The sequence below is a fragment of the Falco rusticolus genome, chromosome 10 (genome assembly GCF_015220075.1).
Source record: "Falco rusticolus isolate bFalRus1 chromosome 10, bFalRus1.pri, whole genome shotgun sequence".
Taxonomy (NCBI): domain Eukaryota; kingdom Metazoa; phylum Chordata; class Aves; order Falconiformes; family Falconidae; genus Falco; species Falco rusticolus.
The window spans coordinates 10,891,907-10,913,581 of record NC_051196.1 but is presented as its reverse complement, the minus strand read 5'-3'; the positions used below and the strand labels follow the sequence as shown (position 1 = coordinate 10,913,581).

Here is a 21,675-nt window from a genome sequence, read left to right as displayed (position 1 = left end):
CACTAGTGATATCTATAATTTACAAAGCATTAAATTACCATAAATAAAAAAAAAAGGTTTTCTTTTGGATGTTTGGTGGGTTTTTTGGTTTTTTTTTTTTAAACTCTTGTTTAGCTGCAGGTTCTGTAATCTTTTAAGGTTCAAAGGTAATGGCCTACATCCTGGCCACCAAAAGCTACTTTCTTAGCATTGTCTTACAAATTCATCAAGCTATAAGCCATAAAACCACACAACATTTTTATTCCTTCTTTTGGTTAGGAAATAGTAACATGTAGCTGTAAGCAGCTGAGTGGAAATACATTAGCAGAGCTTTCCTGCAGTCCACATTATGATTGAACTCTTACATATTTACTCATATGAACTGCACCACTGAGTGAGATCATCAATAAGAGTTAATTATATAAAGGTTCTACTAGACAATATGACACCAATTTTCAGACTTATTTTTGTTGCAGATGATTCTGCTTCTTGAACTAGGAAAAAAATGCATTGGAGATAATAACATTTACTTTTTTCGGTGGCTTTAAGGTTTGCTAAGGTTGGTTCAGGTTTTATTTACAGTCCTGAATATTAGCAAGCCTCATCATTTTTTTTTTCTGGACAAGCTACTTTCAGTGACATTTATCACATCATCATTCCACCTTGCAGAAAATGGGCTCTATTTTTTAAGCATTTAAAAATACCCAAATGACTCAAATATGTGTGTGTGTGTGTGTGTGTGTGTATCAAATGATAGAAAGATTAGGGGTTTTGTTACTTATTGACTGTAGATACATAAAGTACAGGACCGACTCCCATCCTGTTATCATCTGGCATCCTGTTAGCATGTTAATATAAATAACAAACTTCATGGGTATATCTGGCATGACTAAGACACTCCGTTTTCAGAAGATTCTTTTCTGATATCAAGCTTTCCTCTTCCTTAAGGATTTGGATGCTTCAGCACATGAGGGGAGGATACTAGCAACAGTGCCTCAGAAAAGAACAGTACAATGGTTGTCCAGGTTATTGTAGGAACACTCTTTTCAGCATATTCCCTGTCTCTAAACAGTAGTTCACCCAGCAATGTAAAGGTCAACACTTCTGCTCTTTATCTGACAATGTCTAGCTCTGGGAGAGGAAGATGGTGTGGCTCCAACCTAGCTACAGTTATAGTGCAGTTTAGGGAACACATTTTAGCAGTAAAAGAAAGAAATCACAGGTGATGATTTGGTTATTGGACCATCCTTTACTTGCAAGGTGAAACTGAAGTGTTCATTTCATTATTTCTGTCTGGGATATCAATTTCCTTGTCACACCGTGCCTTCATGTGCATTTGTAAGATTAAAATTCAGTAATAAAAGTAACATCAACGAACGGGCAAACATTTAGGGAAAGTGTCATAAATTAATACCCTGTAGAACAGAAAAAAACCCCACCAGACCTTAGAAGTAAGAAAAGATGACTCCATGCTCAGTGTGCTGACTCTGTCAGCTTTCACTGGACTCTCCTCAACATTCAGGTCCAGGGCCAAATTCTGATTTATAGTTGCATAGATACATGCAGAACTTCAGCTAGAAAGGAGCTCTGGTAGCATGAGAGCTATGGCTCCCCTTGGTAGCAAGAAGGTTCTTTGGCAATTCTTCATATGCATATTTGCAAGATCAGAACGCTGGCGTTAAGGGATGGAAAGCTAGACAAAACTGCAGCATCCAAAGGGGACATAAAAACCACTGACTGTGGAGACAGGACTTCTAATCCATGTGAGCAGTCAATAACAAAAACCACAGACCACAGACCTGGGAATTCAACAATTCTCCTCAAGCTCAATTCACTCTCAAGACTGAATTATTCAATAAACTTCCTCCCCTCCCCGTAGTGTTTGCAAAAGCTGTCAAGGAAGAGATTGTCTAATTAGAATTAATGTCAAATCAGAAGACATGTTTTCCTCCCTCTTTCTCTAGTTTTGAGGAAGCTTTATTAAGATAGATGAAAATAGCAGATGATAAGCTGCAGTACCCAAAGTCCCCTCTATTAACAATATGAGGGGTATGAAGATCAAGAAAAAAATGGTTATCTGCTATAAAAAGGTCAGGAAAGCGATCCATCACCTGAAGTAGCTTGTATTCATGTTACACTGCATACAGTCTTCTGGGCAATATCTTCTACTTTGAGCTTGCACCTCTTTCTCTTCCCTAGGCAGTAAAGCTTTGCCCAGTAGCAACACGAGAAAAAAAAAAACCAAACCCTACCAAAACACTCCCCCCCCCAAAAAAAAAAATCCCACTGATGAGCTACAGTAGACTTAAAGTAGCTGTCTTGCTTTTTCTCATAACCTTTTTTCAAACTAACTTACGCATCTTTAACTCACTTCATAAAATGTAGCTGAGCCCCAGTTGTATCGGGACATTGGCTGTCAGATGTATATTCCTTATCCTCTAATACAGCACGGCTTCCAGTCATGCTTAATGGAATCTAAGAGATTTGACATACCTTTCTTCTGCTCAGTGCAGGATAGATATTTTGCTCTTCCTTCAGGACCTGCTGTGAGAAAGCAACCTACCTACCATCATTCAGAAAACTCTGCAATGACATTTTACTAATTCAGACACAGAAACAGCTTACAGGCCTCCTGCAGAGAAAAGAACAAAGCTTTGTACTATCCAGTGCTTAACACTGGTTTTACGCATCATGTTTTAAAAATCTGAACAGATGTCGATAAATGACATGTGATTTCACATAAAAAGCTTGAAGATTTTATGAATACCATAATGAAAATACACCACCATCCCTTCTTGTGTTCCTTCATCACAGTATTTAATGCTGATCTCAAAATCTTTAAATGTTTTTGTATTAGCTGTACCCAAGAACAGCTATAGAAGTTTTATAAGACATTCTCAAAATGGTATTACCTTTCCTTTGGTTAACACTAACCTGTTTCCACGTGACCTCTAGCAGTCAATGATGAGTAAAAAGCCCAAATAGGGGCATACCTACTTTCTAACTACCCTTCCCTTAAAGGCATTCCTAAAACCTTCTACGAAGAGCAACTAACGCATCTCAAGAATGAAGCTGCCCATAAAAGCACCATACTACAAATCTGTTACTCATGTTCCTATTTCTTATATGTTCACCTAAGCATTTTCTTCTTTTTAGTAGTATAAAATGTTATGTCCATCAAGAGCAGAAGGTAAAGAGTATATGCCTATGTGGGGGAGAGCAAGGCAGAAAGTCTGGCACAGCAAGTAACAGAAAGATTTGATAGATCTATCAGTCTTTGATTGCACAATGGCATTTCCCTTCTCCAGCCTGGACTTTAGGCAACTGCCTTTAGTGTGTCATGCTTTAACCCCAGCTTGCAACTGAGCCCCACACAGCTGCTCGCCTACTCCCCCCGTGTTGGGGTGGGGGAGAGAACTGAAGAATAAAAATTATAAAACTCATGGGTTGATGTAAAGACAGTTTAATAAGCAAAGCAAAAGCCGCACAGAGAAGCAAAGCAAAACAGGGAATCCCTTCACCCCTTCCTGGGGCAGGCAGGTGCTCAGCCACCCCCAGGACAGCAGGGCTCCATCACGCGTAGCGGTGACTTGGGAAGACAAACACTGTAACTCTGAACGTCCCCCCTGTCCGTCCTCCTTCTTCTCCCAGCTTATGTATTGAGCATGACACTTTAGGATATGGAGTATCCCTTTGGCTAGTTCATGTCAGTTGTCTCAGCTATGCTCCCTCCCAGGTTCTCGTGCACCCGCTCTCTGACAGAGCATGGGAAACTCAGGGTTTTATCAGCATTATTTGTGTACTAATCCCAAGCACAGCACTGTACCAGCTACTAAGAAGAAAATCAACACTATCCCAGCCAAAACCAGCACGTAGCGCAATGGCACCCTTTAACCACAGCAACATCCTCCTTGATCTCTGCCTTTTCATCCTACTCTTTAATCGCAAAATTCACCCATTTGACTTTTGGGGAAAAAGAAGGAAAAAAAAGAAAGAAAAAAAGAAATTATTTTGTTTGTCATTTGGCATATATTAAGTTTAACGCACTACATGTTTCCTTGATTTCCTGAAATACACATGGCCTCTTTCTTCCCTTTTGTTAAAGAAAAAAGTATTAACATGATGAGCTATGTCCACCTATTTGTAGCCAAAAGTCACTCAAACCGTTATAAATACTTGATACAAATACTTGGTAAGTTCTGGTTGCAGCATAGCCATAATAAAAATTCTCATGTAAGTTGTGTTACTTTCTTCCAGAAAGGCATTCTTTTCATGAATGCCGTAGCTTTGAAGATGATTTCATTGCCAAGCAACCCTTGTGTTACTGCCAGAACACTGGGGAAAAGCTTTATTTCAAGAAAGGAAAGAAGAATGTGTCAATTGATGATGACAGAACTGTTGTAGGTCAAAGAGTTAAACTTATTCTGACTCCATGTGTAGCAGGTTTGGGGATTTTTTTTTCCTAACTTCTGAGTACACTGTATTGTGTGAGGGCAGCTCGAAGCTAAACAGAAAAAAACAGATTTATGGTAGGTACAAGTTGTAACTCTCAAGATAAGATTAACAGGAGTGTCCCACTGCGCCATGCAATGCCCCTTTTAGGACCAAAGCTAATTAGTACAGTATTCACTAGAGATCTCGAACATAACATGTCCCCCTGAATGGGCAAAATCTGCAGCTCTCCCAAGACTAAACTCATCACAACTAGGGGTGCCTGCCAGAACAGAAACATGCAATTGATGACAACAAAATGGCAGATATAATCCAGTTTTCACAAACAGCCACAGGAAGGAAAAGTGACATTTGCTTTGAGACACAGCAGATTACGTTTACTACTATTATCTCCAGAAAGAGGCATGGGCATTTGCTTATGCAGTGCACTCAGTAGCTGCTCAGAGTTTTTGAAAATAGATGCCTTTGTTGACTAGCAGTGACATCCAAACTATTTCATGGTCTTTCCTCCACCAGAATGAAAAATTTCCAACCCTCACCATCTGCATTACAAACATCTCATCACCTTCAGATCACTGCTACTTAAAAAATGAAGCAAGATCTTTTAGTTACAGCAAAAAGATAGAGAAATTACCACTTCATCACCAGGCTGTCCAGAGTTCATTCCGCAGCAATCTGGAATCCCAGGCTAGCAATGGGCTTGTGGTCCCCCAGGATAAAACCCACACTCTAGTAAATGCATTAATATCACTTTGCAGTTGATATATTTGTCTATCCTGGACAGAGTACAAGCTACAGAACAGCACAGCCATCTAGATCAGGGCCAAACTACCAAAATATATCCAAATAACCTGCCTCAATGAGTCACGATGCACAAATTACACAGTAATTCAAAACCTGGTCACACACGGTTGCTGGACTGCTCGGACTGTACGTCACTGATGTCTCTGTCAGTCGTCCTTGATAGCTCTTCTGTCTTTCCTCCCCTTTATTACGTATCACCAGCATTGGCCAGGACTTGATTTTGTGTTACAGACGAAAAAGTTTCTACTCCTAGAGAGCTTACATACATATAAATAATTAGCCTTCTTGAAGGTGTTTTTCCCAAAAAGGGATTCTGGTGTATCTGGTTCTACCGAGTTCTTTAAATTTTACCCCTTCTTCACTGAAGTACAAACTTCAGCAGTACTACTAAAGCCTGATCCTTAGTTTCAGAGAGCGAGCTGTGATTGACAGCATCTCTTCAGAATTGCCTCTCTCCACCCCTTCCATGCATGCTTGCAGAAACAAGCCATTCATGCTGGTATTTCTAGCACCGAGGTAAACATTTGTGCACCATTTATTGAGACTAGTGGGAAATTTCCTCATGCTTAGATGTGAAAACCTATATTTATGTCATAAAACCCTCTGGGTTTCAAAAATATGACCTCAACAACTGTTAACAGCTGCATACCACTTCATTATCTGTTATGAATTCCTAACAAGCCAGCGTGGAAGAATTGCCTGTTTACCGATGGCGTTATACCTGGCTTATACAGTCATGTTTTACAGGCATCATTTTTCCATCAAAAGTGATGAAAAGAAGTAATGCCTTTGAGACATAAGCAATGCTGCCACAGCACTAGGAGACAACAACTTATACTAGTCAACAACTTTTGTTGTTAACATCCACTTCATTTGCAGAATACATCCTAACTTACTTCAACGCTATACTTTTTTCCTTAAAAAACACGAGGCTTCTACTAGATGTTGCCATCTATGCTATTTCTAGAGCCGTTATCACCAGTCTTTAAACAGCAGACTGAACATCCACACTGGTCTGAACTTTCCAAGCTCATCATGGCCTCTGATATTCGCTTAAACTATTATAAAAGGGAGAAAGAGAAAAAAAAATTAAGTTAAATGGAGCAGCCAGCTCTCAGCTTTTCCCCCCATGACACCCACCAGCCTCGCTGCCTACGAACCCAGGAAGCGAAGCAGCACCTCACAAATCTCCCACTCGTCAGGATAAACACGCGCTCAATGGCAGACAGCTCCGCGCCTCCGCAGCACTAATCCTGCTGACCCTGGGCCGGGGCTGGGGCTGGGGGGCCTGAGGCTGCTCACCGGTACTTTAACCCTTTCTAAGCCCCGGCCCGGGCCAAAAGGAGCCGGCTGAAGAACGTTGTTGTGCCCGGAGTAAATTTCCAGCATCCACCCCCCGGCTAGGCTCAGGCAGCGAGGGCACGCATTATTTATAACAGATAATTTCAAGTCAATTAACCGGGCGAACAGCATCATTTCTGGTAGGGGTAGGCACCGAGGCACAGCGCGCACGGCACCGACACTCTGCTGGCACCAAGCGGACGCCTCGGCCTGGCCGGTGATGGGGGGACGGCGGCCGGGGCGCTGCCCATCAGGACCCGCGCTCAGCACCATCCTTCCCCGCCGCCGCTGCCGCCTCTGAAGTTCGCGGCCGCGGCCCAGAGGCTCGGCCCGGGGAGGGGGGGGGGCTCGGCCGGGTCCCCGGGGGGGCCGGGGGCAGCCCCTGCCCTGGGGGGCGGCGGCCGGCCCGGGCGGGCGGAGGCACGGCGGACACCCGCCCGCTGCCGCCGGGGGGGGGGCTGCGCCAGGCGGCCGCGGCGCCGGCCCTCCCGCCCCCGCGCTCAACTGGTGGGACCCCCGCCCCCGCCGGCGGCGCGGGAGGCGGCGGGACGAAGCCGGCAGCGGGGGCGGCCCGGCCCGGCCCGGCGGGGCGGGCGCCGCTGGCGGAGGATGCGGGCGGCGGCCCGGCGGCGCGGGCGGCTGCAGGCGGGCGGCGGGCAGCGGCGCGGCGCCTGACCGCAGGGCTCCGCTCCGCTCCCGAGGATGCTGCGGGGCGATGCCCGGCGACAGGGAGGACGAGATCTGCCAGAAAGCGCTGCAGCTGCTGGCCGAGCTGTGCTCCGTCGGGGCGGTGGAGAACGAGAACTGCCGGGATTTCATCTACTACCTGCGGGACAGAGCCCGGCCCCGCCTCACCGACTCAGGTACGGCCGCCGCCGTTAGGAGCGCGGGCGCCGGCGGCCTCCCCGGTGCTTTGGCTACCGGAGGCGGCTGAGCATCCCCGAGCATCCCTCGGAGGCCGGCTGCGGCGGGGCGAGGCCTGCCGGCACGGCGGGGGCCGCCCCGAGGTGCGGGGGGACCCGCGGTGGGGGGGTGCATTGGCCCCGGTCTGGCCGGGGGAGGACACACGGCCGCCGGCCGCCCGTACCGGGGACACGGCAGCAGCGGGCGCAGCGCGGGGGGTGCACACGCCGCCTGTGGCAGCGACCGCCGCGGGCCGGCGCCGAGTGCCCGAGCGCGGCCGGGCGGCAACTTTCTCCCGCGGGCGGCCCCGGCGCGGCCCCGGCGCTCCGCTCCGCTCCGCACCGCTCCGCACCGTTCCGCTCCGCACCGCCGGGCCCCGCGGCCGCCCCGCAAGACCGGGGGCAGCGCCGGTGCTCCGGGGGCCCTCGCCATCCTTAAGTGCAAAGGCGGGGGTGGTGTGTGTGTGTGTGTGTGTGTGTCCTCAGTTTAAACGCAGCACCCACCCGTGAAGCCTAACTTTGCGCTTCTGTGTTTCCCAAGCTAAAAAGTCCATTTCTCGCGTGTCTGTAGCAGGTGGGTGCTGTGCGTCCGACAGGGTGCTCACAGGCTGGCTGCGTGTGTGTGTGCCTGCACTGGGGTTGCCTTTCCATACCTTGGCATACCACTGACTTACAAACTTTAACGTAAGGAAGCCTTTTAATAAGGCAGCTGAGCCCTCCCTCACGGGAACGCTGAAAGCTTCGTTTCGTTCCGTTCCGTACATCCCTGGCCGTAAGGGAACGGCAAATTGCAATTTGAAGTAAGAGTTTATTATATTCATTTTTTACACCGTCAAGTTGAGTTTGCTTGGTATGGGGAGAAATTTAGAGAGTTAAAAGAGAAGTCGATAAACGTTTGCAGTACTGGAAAGCCTGGCTGTTAGATTAGCTGATCATCACAGCACAGTATCAATGTCTTTAATATTCCGTAAAATAAATCAGTCCACTTAGCATAGGGCAGTCTAATGACACTGTTGTGAAATATGTTTCTGTAATTTGGTGAATCTGAAGTAACACTGCAACTTCCTGACAAGCACTTGGATATACTAAAAGTCCTGCAGAAAACAAGTAAAACCAAGAAATAAATAAAACAAAAATGGGGAAAAAAGGTCTGCTATCACAATGAATGAGTAAGGAATTTTCTGACATTCAGTTCGCTTGTATCTAAAGCCATTTGCAGCCATTCTGGCTTCTCACTCAAAAATATTCAGATTAAAGTGATTTATGCAATGTTTGATAAGGATTCTTTAAAATTAGGCAAATTTAATTGTTTTGTTCATGTAGGCAGATTTAATTGCTTTGTTCATATAAGCAGTAATTTTGGTGACAGACACCTGTGATTTTCTGTAATTTTCATTTACCAAGGGATCAATCACGTATTTGTATATCAGGTGATGATTCCAAAAATGCCTACTTAAATCAGTACTCACTCTGAATACTAAATTACATGAAATACATGTGGAGACTTTAACCTCAGCTACTTGGATAACAGCTTTTCAGATTTCTTTCAGAAGCTACCTGCTTTTTTTTCCATCAGCCTTGGGCAAAAAGTGTACCTAGCATCTGTTTGGGAGCATTTTTGAAACATGGTGTGCTCAGTAAAAATTTATCATCTTTACCTAAAGACATATAAAAAAAATAAAGTCTGTATTTATTTCTACCTCTTTTGCTTAAACCGGTATTATACAACAGCCTCCCGGTATTGTTACAAACCTGCTCAATTACACAGAGCAGCGGTCCCTAACCTTTGCCAGCCAATGTGCAGCAACAGTGAGCAATTATGCTGCAGGCAGCATCTTCCCATTGGCCTCAATTTTAACATTTTTATTTTTTGCAGCTGCAGCCAGTCTCAGAGGGTCTAGCAGGCAACATGTTATCCATAAGCCCTGACTTGGAAACCACTTCTGTAGAGTAGCAACGTCAGGAACTTATTAACTTATCTTTTCTTATATTTCTTTGATTCAAATGCATTTACTGCCCCAATAAACTGGCTGCCCGTGTGGTTTGTTTAGCTAGTCCTGGCATGTGATGGTATACGTGACTTCCAGAAAGAAGTAATATGTTTTACAATCAAAGGTTAGCACATTGACCAAATCCAGCTTGATTTACATAGTGAGTTTCATTGACTTAACAATGGCAAAATGTAAAAAGCCCTGACAGCTGATCCATTCACTTTCCAGCCACTAGTCATCTAAACATAGCAGTGTGAAGAAAACCCGTGCAGAAAAAGATGGAAGCTATCCTTGTTGTAACTTCCCCCCCCGCCATGTGAAGGTGATGTGCCTTAGCCAAACCGAGTAACTTCCTCTTAGGCCAGCTGAAAGAGCTATCTAAAAATGTGTACAGCTGTTAGAGAAAAGTGCAGCTAGAAAACATACATTATTAGCTTTTGCATGGGAATTAAAACATTTGCCCATGCTTATAGCAGTTTTTCTGCAATGAAGTTGCTACTTGCCTAAACCCAACTACATGGTGGATGCAGATGATTTTACAGCATGTTTCATTTGAGCCACTCACGTACGTTGGCTCCATTATATGAGTGGTAGAGGGGCTGTACAGGTGCAGAAGTTACTGGAAAATTCAAACCCTAATGAGGGAGGGAGCGAGCTGAAGGGTTGCTGAGCCTGATATTGGGGTTTGTCTACAAGCTCAACCTCCTGGTGCCCCTCAGTCCCAGCACTGAGCAGCCAGATCCCCAGAGACCCACTCGTTTCTTGCCTGACATCTGATGCAGTTGGTTGTATGGCTCCCTGCTGTCTTGAGTATTGGTGCGTGACTTAAACTGGGAGGGCAGGAGAAAGGGGACAGGAGGGGACTAGATACTTGTGGTATGCACAGCATCTTTATTTTTCAAGTAATTTGCCCTATTATGAGAAGTACTCCACAGTGCTTAGAGCATAAGTTAAGGACTAATGAGTTCCAGGTTTAACATACTGGTCTGCTGGATTTAAAGGGTGACATGGGTGAATCAGATTTTAAAGGTTTTCAGAAAATAAAAATGCCAATTAGGCATTTAGTGAAAAATCATCAATTAGTTAATATGAATTGTATGTCAGAGAGTACCCTTGAAAATCCCAATAGGCATCCTTAAGCATTTAGATACCTTAATAAGATGGATCTTTTCCTGTTCCATTTCTCCATTCCCTATTTGTAAAATGTTGGTAATATTCCTGTATCATAGAAGGGGCTTATGAGGGTAAATTGCTAAGTCTTAGCACACCAAGTATGTAATATATTCATAAGGGACAGTCATATGGGCCTCTTAGAGGTATTCAAGTGAAACCCATGTTAGTCATATGGTCATTTGAAAATGATCACTCAAGATCATGTAATACCACCCCATGACACCAGATAAAGGAAATATTGTAGATTAGGAATAAGAGTTGCTTGACTAGAAGAATCGTGCTGACGTGTGTAGAAAAACGAAACAAAACAAAACAAAAATTCCCCCAAAGCACACACCCCCCAGAAAAAAACCAAAACAACAACAAAAAACCCCACCACCAAATAAAAAAAATGAAGGCAGAAAATCTTACTGGAGAGGCTGACCACTGAAAGGGGAACTTGGACCAAAAATGTTGCACTTCCTTGTGGACTGTTCCCCTAACAGATTGACCTTGCAACTTTGCAACTGAAAAACGGTGTGGCATGAATCCAGCCTGCCTGAAAGAGTGTATGGTACATGTGGCTTTGGACTTTTTAATAGATGGACATTTGGGTGGGGGTGGAGGGGTGGTGTCAGAAGGAAGAGTTACATGGTTTTGATTTAGGATATTTAAGAGTTTGGTGTGGAAGAGCAGAAGAAAGTATTTTGGTGGCTGGAGCTAGTGCCCTGTTCTTGGTTTAACTGGTACGTGACTGTGAATTACACTTCCATCAGAGCCGATTTCACTGCTTTAGAGTTGCATTTCAGAAATTTCAGAAATCAACCTCAAAGCTTTTGCTGCTAGTTGTTGTTGTAGCTCTTGGGTGCAGGTGATTCTGGGCCTTTTGGGGATTATTTTTGTTGTTATTCTGTACTGAATCTGTTTTTAAAGAACCAGCTTCCCAGAGATGGCAGTGGTAGGCTGACATTGTTCTTTGTAGACTGGATGAATTTCTGCACTGCCTTTTGTTGTAGTACTTTGCCAACTTTGCAGCAACTTGTGCTGCCTGCATACCTTCCAGTGACTGCTAGGTGTAGCAACAAAGTGCCTAATGCATAGCTGTGTTTGCTGGCATTTGCTGAGTATCAGTAAAATTAAGTCCTATAAAGGAAAAGTATAAGAGTTGCACACTGAGACTGCCTTGCACAAAACTTCATCTCCTTAGTACATTCTACAGACTGATTTTTCTTCCTCTAGTTAGAAAGTATGCAACCCTTGAAAACTTGGAATAAAAAATTTAAAAAGGTCAGAGGAAGTTGTTATGACCCTGAGGACTGGATAAAAAAAGATTCTTACGAAGGTAAGGGATATAAAAAAAAAAAAGTCTAGGCCATTAATCATAATGAATTTCCATTAATTTCATAGCAGAAAAATGAATAGAAATAAAAAGGAAAGTTTGCTCTCCATTTCTCTTGTGTTGGATTGCAGATCTTGAGAATAAGCCAGTAAGGCCTTAAACTATTCTGAATCATGTGCTTTAAAATTGACTACTAGATGCTAGAACAGAATACACGGTGAATATTGTGGGTATAGTGATGGCCATTAGGCATAAAGTATGCTACAGATCATAAATATGAGATCAATAGTGTACAGTGACAAAGTCAGATTTTAGTACTTTATGGAGGTAAAGGTAGTTGACAATCAAGAAACTAAAAAATGTGGGCATGTAAATGTGATGACTATTGAAAATGCAATGTATGAGAAGGTGCAGTAATGACCTTGCAGTAGAATTTAAGAATCTTATTAATCAGTACTTTATTTTTAATGTATACTTTCAACTTCAGGAAAGAGAAAAGCACGAAGAAACAAAACAGGCCTGACTGGCATAACTGTGGCTCCCAGCCCACTGGTGGAATGTGAGCGCCGAGGTTTTCTGTGGGGAGTACCATGGCAATAGACTGGTCACTCCCGAGGAAGCAAATACTCGCAATTAAATAGTACTATCTCAGCAAGCTTCCCTTTAGTTCAGCACTGAGTTTAAAAACAAACCCCATCTTCAGAAAGCAGTCTTGTTTCTTAAGAGTTTTTTTTTTAAATTTTTGTAACTCAAATGACTTACTAATTTTTATATCTCTGTCTCTCTCTCTCACACACACACACCAAACTTCCAGGGACATACCATGCTGCAGAGTTTCATCAAGATGCTAAGCACATCTAGATTTATCTAGATAAATGCGAAAAACATTTACAAGTTGTGAAGACAAAAATATTTGAGTGGGTGAAACTACTTTCACTATGTTTTTTATTTTTATTTTACTCATTATGAGCCATTGCTTTCTGTATTTTTAATTTTGTGTTACTCCTGCAAAATGAATGTGAAACGCTGCCAGTCCAAATTGATAGTATTCTGTATGTCATGCTAGTGCAAAACTCTTTGCAAGACAGAGGAACAGAGGACAAGTATGAATCGTGTTCACTGACATGATATCAAATGACTGAAGAAGTGTGAAGCTCAGGTTCTTTGGGTTTCAAGAACCAAAGTGCTCTTTCAAGAGTTGTAAAAAATACAGTGATGTTATGTATTTTAGATTAAAAATATGTAATTTTTTTCTGTTTTGAAAAGGCAGGAACAAGTTTGCAGAAGGCAAAAGTAATTAGTTCCTGTTCCTTGTATTCTAAGATGCTCTGCTAGTTTAATACCCTTTAAACAAACAGCCTCTCAGAGATTTTGCTGTCATAGTGAGTTTAGCATTGCTTTTTCCTGGGAAGTTTGTTTTAAACTGATAACTAAACTTATTACAAAGTTACCAAAACTAATAACAAAGTATAGAAAAGAACAAATTCTATCCAAAGAAAAGGGACTACCTTGTGTGCTTAACAGTTTGAAGCTCTAATTAAATTGATTTAAATTAAAGATTTTGCTTTACTATAGCTGCGTATAACTTTTTCTTAGAATAGATTTTTAGATGTTTAGATGTATAGATGTTTAAGTTATAATTTACACTTCAGAACCAGAGAAAAGGAAGACTACAAAGATCATTCTTACAATAAAACTGATCTTGAGCTTGGATCAGGTTGGAGCAATGTCATATTAAATACTATTCAAACATGAAAGGACAGATCCTTACGCTACTGAAATCAATTTATATTTGTCAGTAGTGCAAAGCAACTTCAGTGTAGTAGTACTCTCCTCTAACTTGACAAGACAAACATGAGCAGGTTTTTTGTAGACCCTCTGACCAAGACTTGTGCCACTGCTGTCCTGTAGCTGCTCTTGGACATTGGGGGAAGAAGAGCAAGTTTTACTGTATAAGAAAAAGACAAGAGGAAGGTGGCTTCTAGCCCTTCTTGGCCTCTGCATCCATATTCAGTATAGGTGTGGAAAGCAAGAGCCTTCTGGGGCTTTCATTTTGGTTTTGCTTCTTCACCTATGTGCAAATTATACCCAAGTCTGTTGTTTACAGTATGCACTAATGCACTGAAACTATAGCATAACATTGTGTTATGCTTGTGTTAAATAGACTGATGCCAGCTATACCCCTTTGTTTTTAATGAAAAAAGTATGTTTACTCGTATACTATACTCATTGTATGTGCGTATATATATAAACACCTTATTTACTGAAGTCATTGCAAGCAGATTTGTGAAGTAATCCCAAAAGTTAGAATAGCACACCAATTGAATTAGAAGTCAGTTAAGTCTACAGTTGCCCCACAGTTTATGCAAGGCTTTTCCAAATGTGTGGTGAACATTAAATAAAATGGTTATTTTGAACTGTGAGTAACAAAAATACATATCATTGAAAATAACCTAAAGAGTAATGACAAAAGCATCAACCTTTTGAAAATTAGAATAGCTAAATAGCATACAGTCTCTCTTACACCTAATATCTCATCTTAAATGCCAGTTTTGCTCATGAAAAACAGTAGGCTAAATTTAGCCCTTGTACATACAACTGTGCTCACCACTAAAACTTTATCATTACCTTTGTCATAACCCTTATTTCAATGGGATTTGCACGTTCCTCCTAGATGGGGGGGGAAGGGGGGGACAGGACGGACGGACAGGGGGAAGAATTTGCTAGTTACAGTTTCCAAAGAAATATCCATGAGCTTTGCTCAGGCAACAGTTTATGTTTGGAGACACCAAGCTCTGATCACTTAAGTAGAGGTGTTACTGTAATGGATTTATGGGTCGTTAATTCCTAAAAAAACCATGAACCTGGCTTGTAATAATGCCGTTTTTCAGTACTGGTAGAATTCTGAATTGTTACGATTTTGTATGATCCACACATTTAGTGACCCAAGTACAAATGATCGGCCACATGTTCCCCCAGATAGCTTTCTGGAAATTTCCTTTCCAAACCAATTTGTGAGAGTTTAATTACACTGACAATTCAGAGACCTAGAAATATAAGTCCAAAATTATTGCTGTCATAACAGCAGATCCAGTTAAATTCAGTCTTGAGGCTGTGTAGCACTATAGCATCTTTCTTGTGTTATAAGCAGAGGCTGAACATAAACTGCAGTTTAGGTATGTATGTTTAAAACCACATTTCTAGGTTTTATTTTTCCCCCTGCTGAAAATAATGACCATTGTTGATTTAGTGCAAAGCTGTATTTAAAAACATTGTATTGTACATCTTTTGCTATGATTTGTCATTAATTTAAGCTCTTCTGTGGCTTTACTTAGACCACAGAGATAAAAAGAGATTATTTTGGTCTAAAGCTTTATGTCCCTTTCATATTGCTAACATAATTTTTAGTTCAAGGGATAAGAATTTAGAATAGTTAATTACAGATGGAAGGACTTTTCAAAAAAATGCGGTCAGTTGAAACTTATAGAATCTGTAATTCCTAAAGTTCATCATTTCACAGAATAAATCTTTTCTGTGTGTTCTGTAGTACTGTTAAGTATTTATTTGGAGAGTACAGAACAAATTCTGTCACATAGAGAAAATGTTATGTATAACAGCTGGTGGTTTGCACATTTGTTACATTAGCTATTGTAATCACACTGAATCTTGTGTGATTTAAGTTGCTCAATATGTTCAGCTGCATTTTTTATTTTATTTTAGGCATTTATTAGCCAAGTAACATCAGTTTGGCTTCCCCTGGCAGACACATATGCTACAGGATTTTATCTTATATACTTCCCATGGTTAGTTGGAATTCAGAAATACAGTGGATGCAGTTGAAACTGGCATATGTGTCTGTATGTCTTGAGCCAACTTACAGTTGACGTGTTATCTACCAAAGATAAACGTTGGAAGAGTCCAAGAATATATAATCTGTCAGAAAAAGCTTTTAGATTATTGAAGTAATTCCACCATACTAACAAAAAAGTCAGGCAGTAATGATTTTGGACTTAAAACTTTCGAAGGGCATGTAAAGTAATAATTAGATTTGAAATAGGATCGTTCCTTCTAGTATACTTTCTGACTTTTTATTTTTTCTCCAGTTTAGTTTTACAGGCACACAAAAAGGAAGCCTTACTGACTTGCCTTGGAAATAGTTTCCTCAGTTTGCTATGTTTCCATCAGGAAGTTTGTTCAAAATTTCTTTATTCTATCTTATTGTCTGTGAAACTCCCCAAATATTTCCTTTCCCCATGCAATGGACCTTTTTTGTGCGCATACAAAACAGTAAATATTTATCTTTTAAAGTTTCTTCTTGTAAACAAGTCTTCTTCAATCCTGCCCAGGTTACTATGTGTCTGGTTTCTCTGTGCATTTTCTAGATTGTGTGTGTATATGCCTGTGTCTCAGATGTTGTTTCATCTGGGTGTTCCCAGTCCGTTTCTCAAGCAGCATCTCATTTTGTTTACTGCCCATATTTCTAATATTTTTAATTCATCTCTATTTTAAATCTCTGACCTCAACAGTATGGTTTGTTTCCTCCTCACATTTAGTGTAATTTCAGAATGTAATTGTATTGCTGCTTAATGAATGTATAATGTTTGACCCATGTTACACACAGATTATCTCATGGAGAATCTGGCCACAGCTATATCAAGTTCACTTTAGAGTTCCCTTTTAAAACTTTTTACTTATTTTGCAGTTTGCAAGAGGCTCATGCCTTTGGAGTTAATGGTTTCACTAATACATACTAAGATATTAGAAAAGGTGTTTCTCACATCTATAATATTGTAAATATAAATAATTACAACTTGTAATTTGGTAACTATATAAATATATATATCTTGTGCTATAATATATAGAAAGGAATGTACAATGCTAATCAGAAGATGATCAACGAGACCAACAGTCTTATGAGGTGTTTCCATTTGTAGCAGATGTTTTACCCATTTAAAAGAGAAGGGTTTTTATTATTTTTTTCCCCTAGAGAAGTTTAACGAACAAAATTAATGCCTAGTAATTCTTTTTTGGGGAAGCCTACCATAAATAGGGTGATCTCAAGTATTCATTATGCTAAGGTCTCTCTGCACAAGGAAGACAGTGTTTCCTGAGTCTGGCTACAGGGAAACAAAACAGGTATTGAGTTGGTCCTTGCTGAGTGCTGTTCTATTCCCCATAGTAGCACTGATGCAGGATATCTAGCAGTGCCATTACGGCAAGTCTTACCTGCTGAAAAGAGCTTTTAGGTCCATTAGCAACCAAATACAAGAGAAAACAGAACTGGTATTGCTTAAAAAAATATGGAAAGCTCTGAACAGAAAATTCTGTTATCAGTCCTGGTTTTTTAAGCTTTACCGATTTGCTTCGGGTAATATAAGACACAAATCTAAACTAATAGCTCCAATTTTGTTTAATTCTATAACTGTCCTCTTTTCTGCAGTAGATCATGCCATCAAGAAAGGCTCCTGTTTCTGCAGATGCCACTAAGGCATCCACGGTAACAAAAGACTGATTTAAAACTTTTATTTTTTCTCTCTCTTTTTTTTAAATTGACAAATACTATGGATGATTAATGAGTCAAAAGAAAAAAAACCAAAACCAAAACAAAGAAAAAAGAGACCAGAAATTAGGTTTAGCTGGCAAACTTTTTTTTTCATTTGATTTTTTTGTTCTAAATTTATAGCGGTTCCACAAAGAAAGAGGGGTGATACCTCATGGTACAGCCGTGCTGCTTGTGTTGCTCAGGAGGTGGATGTGAGGAGCAGAACAGGGGGCCAAGACTTAGAAGAGGCAGACAGCACTCATGTTCCTAAGAGACCAAAACGCTCCAAGCAGATTTGCTGTCACTCGGAAATTTGAGTTAACCGAGTGGAAACCTGGGATTTTGAGGACCTGCCTACAGGGGCATAGTAGACAGGAAAAGTTGTGGATATATCTTGTTATACTTCTGTTGCAAGAAGTTATATTTCTATTTTATATTATACTGAAATTTGGCATTTTTCTGAATTTAAAAGACTTTTGAGCTTCTTTGGAGAGTATACCATAGAAAAAAGATAAAAGCAGATCTGTCTGAATGCTCTGCCTGTCTTGGGGTCCCATCAGATGCTTATTGCTTTTTTTTGTTGGTTTGGGTGGGTTTTCTCGGGGGTTTTGAGGGTTCAAAGTTTGGTAAGCCTGCCTGAGAAAGCATGATTTGACACTGATGGTAGGGCTGTGGCTAAGCAGGAAGGAGAAAGCTTGGCCATCATGGCTTGATCTAATAAGGAAAACCTGCCACCTCGGCTCTTTCCTGTGCAGCGGCATCACTGTTCCTGCCAGCTTCTCTTAACTGCAGAAGGTGTAACGCTTTTAGATCTGCTCTCATTCTCAAGTTCATGTCTTGTTCCTCCCTACCTTATTCATTCTCTACCTGTCTCTTGTTCTGTTGTCGTTATGTTATAAGGAGTGATTTGCCTAGTCAAGATGACTTCTTTCGTACTGCTGCTGAGCCAGTGTTGATGAAATAGCTAAAAGCAGTGCCCAAAATAGCAGTGCAGTGCACAGGTATAGCTTTGTCAGACAAATTTGATTGTAATTACTGTATCTGTCCTTCTGTGGTGTAGTGGTACAAGTGAGACCCAGCACTGTGAACAAGAACTGCTCTTTCTTCCTCTGATGTATTTTTCTTTCTTCTTTTCTTTTTTTTTGGGGGGGGGGTGTGTGTGTGTGCTGGAAATCAGAACAGACCTTAATAGCAACAGAACCAGCAATACCTTCAGCCACCTCAATTTTTTTTCCTTCCCAAATTGGAGGGAAGCAATTTTTCACCTTCAAGAACATGAAAAATTCAGTCTCAGAATTCACTTCTCATCCTAAAGGCTCAGTGCACCAAGAGAGGAAGGAACAGGAATTTTGTTAAAATGGAAGTCTTGTGATTTGACATTTTCTGTGGTTTGACTGTTCTGCCTCCTTTTTTTCTGTACCCCTCTTTATAAGGAGGATTTCCAGTGGTAGTTGTTGCCATGGTACTAAGCAGGACGAGGTGTCTAGTCCAATCTTAAAACTATGTTTATTGTCGTATTGTGAAAAATTACCTCTTTTGACAAGTCAGGCTTGTTTATGCAGATTTAATACAGCACCACTTCTCTTACTCCTAAGTGGAGAGCAGCTCTTCAGGTCATTCCCTGTGTGTCAAGGCAAATGTGAGCTTCAGCAGTGCTGGAAAAGCCTTAAAATTAGCTCTGTCCTTCCACTCCCTCGTTAGCTGTTCAAATGAACAAGCGCTTCACGCCCTGCCGAGCAGCTGATTGGCCTTGGAGGGAAGAAGCATCTGAAGCGGTATTAATGTTTCATTCAGAATCATGAGAACCAGGGAGGAGGGGAACTGGAGGATTCAAACCCCCAAATCAGTACTGCCTTTTATTTTGCCAGGCCCTGTTCTCTTGGGCAGCATCCCTAATTGTTTCCCACAATGGATTTCCTCTCTGGATGGTCTTGCTGACTTTGTGCGATATTTTTGCAAAGGGTAAATTTAACAGTGTATAGAGAGAAGTTCAGCCCTCTCCCTTCCCTTCACTTTTCTCTCTCCATTCTCTGTTTCTTCTCCCCAACCCTGTTAACAGCATCTAGTATGATGTATGCTGTATGGGAGATGGAGGAGCAAAGAAACGGTGCAGTCCCTCCATTCTCTGCTGTTTTCCTCTCTCCAGTCATCACTGCTGCATCAAGACCTAGTATGTTTACCATGTAAAAATCCCTTTTTATTTTCTCAGTAAGCAAGATGGATCAGAAAGCTGTAAGATTAGTGCCTTAAAATGCTATCTCAAAGATATATGAGCAAACTAGATGCAGTGAAACAATCAGTAAAGGAGTGTAGTGGAATGCATGACAGATAAAACAGTCAGCCGCATCTGGGAAATACACAAGTCTTTGGACTTCAACAGTATAAAACACCCTAAGCTGTAAAAGAGGAGCAATCCTTACTTTTCTGTAGCAGCCCCAATAGTTTGAACCATGGTTGGCAGCCATCCCAGTGTATTTATTGCAATCATAACATCATTGATGTTAAAAGAAACATCACCTCAAAGTGGATATTCACATAAGAACTTGGATTAATTGTAAATAGCACACACATGGCAGGGTTATTAAATCTGAGATGTTACCAATAAATAAAACCAGTTTTCTTAGGACAGGAGTAGAAAAAATGTTAGATACGGAAATGTTGCATAGCTACCCATGATTAACAAGGAAAGACCCCCTTTACAAGGTTTCAAGCAGTACTGTTCCCACTAAATGACAACAGATAGAGGCCAGGTCCTTAAGTACTTCTGAGATAAATATTAATATTGTTGAGTTTAACAACCTGACTGTTGGATATTCTCTTACCCATTAATCTTTGGGGGAAAAAAAGGGAAAAAAGCAAGCTTTTACAGAGCATTTCCTGACTCAGGAATTCAGTGAAAGGAACGATGCTGACACACTTGGTTCAAGGTAATGGGAGGACTTAGCCCTAGCTAAGGAGGACTGTGAACATACAAATTGGCATAGGAGATGTCTGGTTGTAAATCCTCTGAATCAGATATTACTCTACAATATGTTGATACAAACTTGTTTGATGCAGGGATGGTGTTTAGAGACAGTAGCATGGTTTAGTTGGCTGGAATAGATTATTAGTTGGGGACTGTGAAAACTAAGGCTCTTTTCTTTAACTGTGCCAGTCACTTGGGGTGTGATCTCGGAGAAATCTCTCAGTGCTGCTTTTCCCCTGCTCCTTCAGTTGCTTTTTCAGTACTGATATTCAGTTAAAATCCTAGCTAATCCCCTGTCTGTAATCAGCAGAGAAAGCAGGGCACGTCTCAAGTGTGATGTCAGTAAAGCACTGAGCAGAAAACTGCCTAAAAAGCAGCCAAGAGAAAACAGTGGGCCCACGACTTAAGTGGAAAGTAGCCTTTCTGAATACAGCGTGCTCTATTTTCATAGTGAACAGGCAACAAGAGCCTCTGCTTTGTTGGGGCCTCTCAGCACTTTACTCTTATAAATAATAAAAAGAATATGTTTTCCTCCTGTGTAGGTTAGCAAATAGAAATGTGCCTCTGTTATCAGCAAGGAAGCCATAATTGAGAGGCAGAGATTTGATAGAATACACATTCAAATAGGAATAAATAAAAGCCTAAGGAAGATTTCAATATGTCTATTTCTGTGCTGGGCTTAATCTGAATGTTTACCATGGAATTTATTCATGATAGCTGTTTGCAAGCTTGGATTTATGTTTTCAAACGTAAATCCCACTCCACACTCTAGCCTGCATCTGACTGTGCAACAGTACTAACAGGGTAACTTCTAGTTATCTTTGGTGTATCCCATCATTTTGCTGTTTAGTGCTCCTTTTTCAGCATAGGAGTTCAAACATTTGCTTTTACAGCCTGGGCTGGATTGCAAATGCACATCTCTGCATGATACTGTTTGAGACGGAAACTGAAAGGACTATGATAATGGCAATCCTGAGCACATAGTTGTAGCAGCAATGCACAATACAAAGTATGTTTCTTGGAGGGAGAGGCCTTTTTAACATGCTCCCCTTCTCCCCTTTGCCACATACACACACAGACGCTTGGGATTAAACTGTATTTTTACTGACTCAATTTACTTGATATTGAGGATGTATATTTGTTTATTAATTTCAGTATACCTCAGTGTGTATGTTTTGCCCATGTTTAGGAAACTTATAAAATGAATC

At 41.4% G+C, this 21,675-nt stretch overlaps 1 protein-coding gene across 3 annotated transcripts in view; it reads left to right on the top strand.

Moving 5' to 3' along the window:
• Positions 1 to 7,040: 7,040 nt before the first annotated feature.
• The window catches only part of SYT9 (synaptotagmin 9), a 72,174-nt gene continuing 57,539 nt past the window's right edge, over positions 7,041 to 21,675 (top strand). For all 3 annotated transcript variants that reach the window (XM_037403089.1, XM_037403088.1, XM_037403091.1), the window contains exon 1: positions 7,041 to 7,439. In XM_037403089.1, the coding sequence (XP_037258986.1) occupies positions 7,292 to 7,439 (148 nt within the window). In that variant the 5' untranslated portion in view covers positions 7,041 to 7,291. The remainder of the gene's footprint in view (positions 7,440 to 21,675) is intronic.